Below are 7,500 nucleotides of genomic sequence, written 5' to 3' on the forward strand. Positions count from 1 at the left end.
TGACTGTTGAGAGCGATTTATTTTAAGCGATCTTTGTATGGAAAGAAGGATTTGATGCGACGAGTGTTTTGGAAAATTATCTTCAGGTTAACCCTAATTGCAAACAGTGGATTTCAGGCGTTTAGGGATTTGGTTGCTCTGCAAAGCTAAGTAAGGTAACAAATTAAGTAAATCTTTCTTGGGAAATTTTAACTGGACAGGGTTGCTGGGAGTGCTTCTGTTTCTGATCCGCAACATCGTTAATGTTGTATGTAATTATACCTTGAGGGTGACCACTGATTTTCGGAGATCGTTGAGAGTGGATTGTAACAAGGAAGGTGTGGAACAAATTCAGTAGCAACAATAAGTGAGTGTGTGAATGAGATTAATCTTGTACTTGCGTGGTGTGAACGAATCCCATTTGATGTACCACGAAAACCACCGATCTGTAGAATGGGCCCGAATTACCGAGTCAGTGCCCTGCCCACTTTCCTTAAACATTTTGATGAAATTCCTTTCCCACGGGCTTAAGATGTACTATAACGTTGGCAACAATGGAAAAACACGTTTTAAAAATGTATCAGTTTTCTTTGGCAATCGCAGAAAAAACTTCTAGAAAGTGGGCGGGGCAGAGACAAGGAAATTCCCAGTCACTCCACAGATCGGTGGTTTCCGTAGTAGAGTCCAGTGAATGTAAACAAATTAAACAATTAAGATCTCGGTTCCAGACCCCTCACCATGTAAGTATTACCCTTACCCTTACCATGTAAGTATTGCTTGTAACGGTTGCTTTCGAAAGTGTATGTTACCCAGCAAGTCTTTATAACATGCGTTGGCTTTATCATCGCTGTTTGTGTTATTAAAACACCTGGCCTAAGTTTTTCAAAAGCGGGGTAAACTTTATCCAGTGAAATTAGTCCTTATCCAGAGTAGAAAACATACTCCACTGATTATATCCTATAGACATTTTTTTTATAATTTCTAGGAACAGATCCATGCCACAAACCTCGATTGTGGAGTGCATGAATAGACTGCATTAACTTTAAGCCGCTGTTACACGTTGAAACTTTTAGCTGGAACTTACGTGCAACGGCGCTGCAAAAAAAGTTTCAGCAGGCGTTGCACCGACGTTGAAACTGGTCTCGACATGTTGTTTACATGGTCTTAGCCGGTTTCTGATTGGCTTACGCAACGTAGCGTAAAAAGACCGATTGCTGCGTCCGTTGCAGAAATAGAAAGCGGTCCTACTTTTCGTGAAACTTGTCTCGCGACGAAGTTAAATAACGTTTCATGAAACCGACCATGTTACACGCGGTGCAATGCCTCCTGAAACTTGTTTTGCTGCGCCGTTGCACACATGCTTCAGCTAAAAGTTTGAACGTCTAACAGCGGCTTAACTTTAAGCAACACTAGCGCCGCGCATTGAAATCAAAATTCTTTGACAAAAACAATGATAAAAAATTTAAGTTTGAATGACATTCTTTTCTAGGTGGTCTCTCTCAATCTGACATTCTTCGCAACTACAGCAGCTTGTACACATACAACTTAACTTCCTTCTTGAATCCAGTGCTTAACGACTCGATCCGCAGTAGATTTAGAAGATGTTGGCATGCTCCATCTCAAGGCTGGAACTCGTCTACCTTTCACAGCCTTTGTGACCCAAAGGGTCCCACTGTTACCATTATCAGAGTTAATAATTCTATATTCGGTGGATATACTGACAAATCTTGGGACTACTCCGGTGAGTAAAATTCTCTGTAATTATTTACGATATTGTTTAAAAAACGGGCAGCAGTGTTTTATCGGGTTTAAAAACACGAGGCGTAGCCGAGTGTTTTTAGACCCAATAAAACATATGCTGCCGAACCCTTGTCGGAATTTCAGATTCACTTGTGCTTCCAGGACGAGTTGTGTTTGTCCTTCTGTTGTTTCACAAACGCTCTTTGTTTCAGAAAAAAAGTTACTCGTGTTTTAGGGCTGGTGGCTTCCCTTTTAGAATAAAATATTATGAAAGGAAAGGGGAAAATAAATTGCTATGTGTTCGGCGGTCAGAGAAAAATTGCTTTGGAGCAGATCACCCGGTCAGTGCATGGGAGTCTCATAAAGGATGTAATGTCTACCGATCCAAAACGAAATCTTTCTGTGCTTAATAAAGAGAGAAAGGCCTTCTAGGACCGGGCCATATATTATTTAATGAATTACGGTTAATTAAGGATTAATATCAGTACTGTTTTATAAACGAGCATACAGGAATGTTTTAAACCAAGAGGCGAAGCGGAGCACTTGGTTTTAGCCCGAAAAAACACGACCTGCGAGTTTGTTCAACGGCTGCAAAACTATTCCGCAAAAAGCGTGTCTGACTGGAGTCCATATGATGGTGCAAAATGTGAGAGGAAGATATCAGCATACAAGAAAACCAAGCAGGGAACCCTAATGAGGAGTGTGTTATCGGGTTTAAAGCTCATACACGTGACGTTTTATCGGTGTTTTCATAGGCTGTTAGGTTCATAAATTAAGTTCTGATATTTTTGAAAGGTCGTTTAGGACGGATCATGTGATTATTTAATGTCATTAAGGTTAATCAAACTTTTTCTGTGGTTCTAAATTAGTTTTTTTCTCATGTTGTCCAGGTTATCGCTATGGCCGATATATCAGGTCCACTAAAGCGTTTGTCTACTCGCTGAAAAACCCATACGGTTACGACAACCAGAAGTTCGCAATTAAGTCATCACATTACAGTTACGCCATTTTCGTATATCATCTGTATGGACCAACTTTTGGCTACGGGCACGTAATACACACCCGCGGCAATTATGGATATACATCGTGTGGTTACGCCTACCAGCTTCCCCCAGGGTCTTCCCAAGGTGGCTGTACATTTTACACTGGAAGCAACTCTTTCACTATCAGTGAAATTGAAGTATTTTATGAGGAATTGAATTAACTGGGTAGAAATGTTAAAAAGCACAAAGAAATACGTCAGTTTTGTAGTCTTAAGGTTGGACTGAATCGACCATGGAATGGGGGATAATAATGAAGGGAACCTTCAAGAAGCAAACTAAGTTACCGTCCATTTTTTGTTTGTCTCAGTCCAACCGAGATACCTCTAAATAGACCAAATCGGCTAACTCAATGTTGTACCCAATTCAAACTCTTTGGAAATAACACGTTTTGTTCCGGATATTTCCATATCATTTAAAGGGACAGTTTCACGGTTTTGCGCATGTCCAAGCTTTAGCGCTAGCAGTTGCAAATTTTACGGTTTCTTACTGAACCAGATGATGTTAATTAAACACAGAGAGTATTAAAGCAAATACACTGAATGACTAAGGCCAAAATTTGGTGGAAGACACTGCGGGTTTACACAGAAATTATCGAATTTAGTTTTGATCTCGAATTTATTGTACGGGTCGAAAATTTATTCTACGCACGAGTTGTCATAACGCACGAGTAGTCTATTCGCATGCAGTAGGTTCATAACACAAAGGAAATGATTACAAAAGTAATTCCAATGCGTAATCCATTACTATGGGATTGCTTCCGTTTCCTGCATCAGTGCTTTCGATTGTTTCAATAACTATGGAATTAAATGGGCTGGCGTGACAGTTTGCCCATGCGCAGAGACGTGAAACTCTCTCTTTAAGTGTGAAAGCTACATTCCATTAAAATACACAAAGAATCTTAAAGTGCGTTTGTGATAAAAAAAATCACTACCTTTTTTTCTTCAGATTTTTTAAAAGTGTGTTTGCTTAACACCTGACTGCCAAAATTTTGAGCAATGATTTTTACCCAAAGACCGTTTACTTTGAGTGTAAGTGTCGGATTTCTCGGTCCGCCACTACTCAGGTTCAAAACTGACCGATTGGACTTCAGAGGGTTGAATTCAGGGAAAAGTGACGTCAAAAGCTGCACAACGCGAGTTTAAAAGTCTGAAAGACCAAAACTTCCGTGCTGCATATTAATTCTGCGGCGTACACACGCATTGCATTCTTAAACTAGTGAGCCATTGGCGTCATTGTCTCTTCTCTCCAGCTCTCTTAAGATCTTAAAGTTAGTAATGGCGGACCATTAAATAGGAAAATTCCAGTTAAAATAAACAGGTGTCTTTTTTAATCGAGGCTTAAAACTTTGGTCGCTTAGTGTTTGGTTGACATAGTTTTGAAATCCTAAGAGAAATAAGAATTGATTTTTCGGTCACAGGGGCACTTTAACCACGGAAGATTTGAATTGGATACACTGACATGGAGTTAGCCGATTTGGTCTATTAGCCTTTACATAAAGTTAACTTTTTTTCCCTGATATGGCGGCCGTTTCAGTAATTGCTAATATGGATAAGAACAAGAAATTAAAGTGGCAGCAATTTTGATTTATGATGTCAAAGGTAATGCTGATAAGTACCAAATAAGATAGATAAAAGATGAAAAGATACTCAAGCAAAATGGGGTGATTATAAACAAGATAATTAGGTGATAAGAATGCAACGTAGAAATTACATCGTTGATAAAATAGAGAATACTACATGGGCGCGCATAGATATGGCATTTCTCTTCGAGCGAACCAGTGAGTTATCGAGTTGAACACGAGACGAGAAATTAGACACGAACAAGACTGAGAATGGAAAACTTTTAGCCATTCATTCATCAGAAAGGAGAGACGCGAAATAAAGCGAGTGGCGCGTCAGCAGCTGATTGGCGATCCTTAAACACACGCAAAATTATTAGAGAACAATTTTTAGGTGTTGAGATACGAGTTTTCTTAGTGGTCGAAATCCCCATAAATAACAGTTTATATTATAAGAATGAAATGGATGAGATAGAGGCGTCAACTAGCGTCGTAATAGGAAACGTGTGATGAAAAGAAAGTTTATAATTGATAATTGGGATAGCTAACGGGTTCTTAGAGCTTGCTGTTGATAGGTGGGTAAATGGGTGGTACAAATGAGGCAGATAAGATCAAAACGGATAAGCCTGAGACAAAATAACAATGTTATTATTATCAGGTACAGAAAATGCCATCTTGTGAAACCAAGATAAATCACCTTATTTCAAGTACTTTTACACTTCATGTGGATAAGATTGTAAAGCATGCAGTTATATAAATAATTATTTGACATAATTGACTTTGATTGGAGGAAATAAAACCGAGTTACACCCCTAATCTTTTCTCTGGCCTTTTGCTCACTTTACAAACAAAGCTGATCGGGCATGGGACGACCGAGCTTGCATGCTGCCGCGGGGGTTCCAATCTGGCCACACCACTGAATGAAGGCCTTTACACAACAGAGCAGGCATTTGATGCCTTTATCATGCGGCATCGGCAAATGGACAAAATTCCTAATCTTATCAGGTGATGTCGATAAACTATAGGTCCTGCCTCACCATGCGAGTTATTCCTACTAACAAGTCGTGTGTGACGTTATAGATCCTACAGACTCTGGTGGTCTATCAGTTGGAAGAGCTTAGATGACCACTTACCGACCATTTGCAAATATTAGAACTTGCAAACATGTTTATATTTGCAAGAACAATTAAAATGCCAAAAGCTCTTTTCTCCTTTATTTTCTCTCAGATTGAAAGTCTCACATCAAGAATTTGGGATTTAGCGATTGTGGCTAGAAATTAATTATAACAAAAAAATTGCTACCAGTCCCATCGGCACCAGTCACTGAAAAATGACGTCATCGGTAAACGCGCCTGCGAGTCTGAATTCGTCGTTGGTCAGCACACAATACATTCTCTGTGGACAAGGGCGCGACGAGGATCGGGGTCGGGGAATGGTTGTTCTCAAAATATACTCCCTTCCTGTGGGGGGTGGGAAGTCCTGGGATGGGGTAGATGGAGGACTCTGTTAATAGAAAAGAACAAAGAAAAGTACTCAGCTCTCTAAAACAATCGAGGGGGAGGAAGCCGTAGAAGTCAAGGTGAATGTGAAGCTTAACAAGATTAAGAACTTTTAGTAAATAATCCCACCATGATACACATCAACGTAGCTAAAACCAGCTCACCAGTTGATTTCAAGGTGAGGATTCGTCACTGGCAAACTGCATCCTTGCACTCTGAGAAGAACAAAGAAAGTATTGCGACGTGAGCTTAATGCTGGACGATGTTAGTAATATCTATCTATATCTACATGTTCCAGCACTCGGCAAAGTCCCTTTTTGACTTGTGGCTGTTTCTGCTTAGATGGCCTCATACACCACAAGCCTTTTTAGAGACATCACCGCCAAGCCGGCCACTTCTGCTGGAGAGAACAGGACAGCCACAACACCGGGGACTTTATCTCCTACTCTTCTCGAGTAGTGTTTGGGTTCTTTAACGTCCCAAAGCGAACTTATGAACATAGAAGACATTTGTGAGACGGGGCCTACGGTTTATAGTCCTTATCCGAGAAGACTTGAAAGTCTAACCATTTGCAAATGAAATTACAAAGGCACCACTTTCTCCTCAGTTATTTTAAGATCCTGAGTGTTGATCCGGCCGGGGTTCCAACCCGCGACCTCCCGCATGACAGCCCGATGCTCAACCAACTGAGCCACCGGTGCGCGAATCAGAACAGCATAGCACAAAATGCAACAAAGATCTAGCTTGTCAAGCATAATTAACACTATCACAAAAAAGACTCCTCGATAGCTATCATTGGATAGTTTCATGTTTGGCTTTTGTCCACAGACTTAAAATTTACAACTACAGTTTCTTTCATTTAAATGGTCGACGCATTAAGAACAATAGATGGTTTTCAATCATGTGAGGAGACGGCCATGTCTGTGTACAAAACAATAGCAAATTATGGCCGTTTTCTCAATTGTTCTGTACACAAACATGGCTGCTGTGACGTCAGGTGAAAACCATCTATATGATGAATTCAGTGCTTTCAGTAAGACCCGGCTCCCGCCGGAGCTCCGGCGGGTGCCCTCTTGCAAATCGCCGGCAGTATTCCTGCGTTAATGTGCTTATGGAGTCAATATCCGCACTGAAATTCTACTTATTGATCTCTGTGCATTTCAAGGAGCCCATTACCTGGAGCCTCCATCCTCGAAGGGAGACAAACAAACATCAATTTCTCCTCACTTTATCACACAAAACAAACAGGAAAGGTGGGTGTCAAAAAATTAACTCATCCATGAGGAGAAAACACTTTGATCCTTCAACAAATTCTCCAAACTACTTTTATAGTCCATTACCTGGAGCCTCCATATCCTCGAGTGGTTTTCGCGGGTGTTTTCACAATAGCCAATCATAAGAGACCTATGGTCCCGGCCAGGGGTTACATCACGTGCAGCACACCCGAAACACGAACGTATTTCAAAATGATGAAATTATATAGCAGTCCTAAAAATAAAAAAACATGGGGGACAGCGTTGACTCGAGGATATGGAGGCTCCAGATAACGGGCTATAAAAGTAATTTGGACAATTTCTTGAAGGATCAAAGTGTTTTCTCTTCATAGATGAGTTTGTAAATTCTTGAAACCTTTCCTGTTTATTTTTGTATGATAAAGTAAGGAGAAAATTGATGTTTGTCT

General features: G+C 40.4%; 2 protein-coding genes across 4 annotated transcripts in view; one reads left to right on the forward strand and one right to left on the reverse strand.

The window, feature by feature from the left end:
* LOC138049845 (uncharacterized) overlaps positions 1–5,136 on the forward strand; it is a 38,406-nt gene extending 33,270 nt beyond the window's left edge. For all 3 annotated transcript variants that reach the window (XM_068896301.1, XM_068896300.1, XM_068896302.1), the window contains 2 exons: positions 1,469–1,720; positions 2,610–5,136. In XM_068896301.1, the coding sequence (XP_068752402.1) occupies positions 1,469–1,720; positions 2,610–2,923 (566 nt within the window). In that variant the 3' untranslated portion in view covers positions 2,924–5,136. The remainder of the gene's footprint in view (positions 1–1,468; positions 1,721–2,609) is intronic.
* Positions 4,953–7,500, reverse strand: part of LOC138049843 (rab3 GTPase-activating protein catalytic subunit-like) — a 26,359-nt gene continuing 23,811 nt past the window's right edge. Inside the window, exons 18-19 of the mRNA XM_068896298.1 lie at positions 5,984–6,034; positions 4,953–5,823 (exon numbers count right to left, since the gene is read on the reverse strand). Coding sequence (XP_068752399.1) covers positions 5,993–6,034 — 42 coding nt within the window. The 3' untranslated portion in view covers positions 4,953–5,823; positions 5,984–5,992. The remainder of the gene's footprint in view (positions 5,824–5,983; positions 6,035–7,500) is intronic.

This window comes from Montipora capricornis, chromosome 5 (assembly GCF_036669925.1).
Source record: "Montipora capricornis isolate CH-2021 chromosome 5, ASM3666992v2, whole genome shotgun sequence".
Classification (NCBI taxonomy): Eukaryota; Metazoa; Cnidaria; class Anthozoa; order Scleractinia; family Acroporidae; genus Montipora; species Montipora capricornis.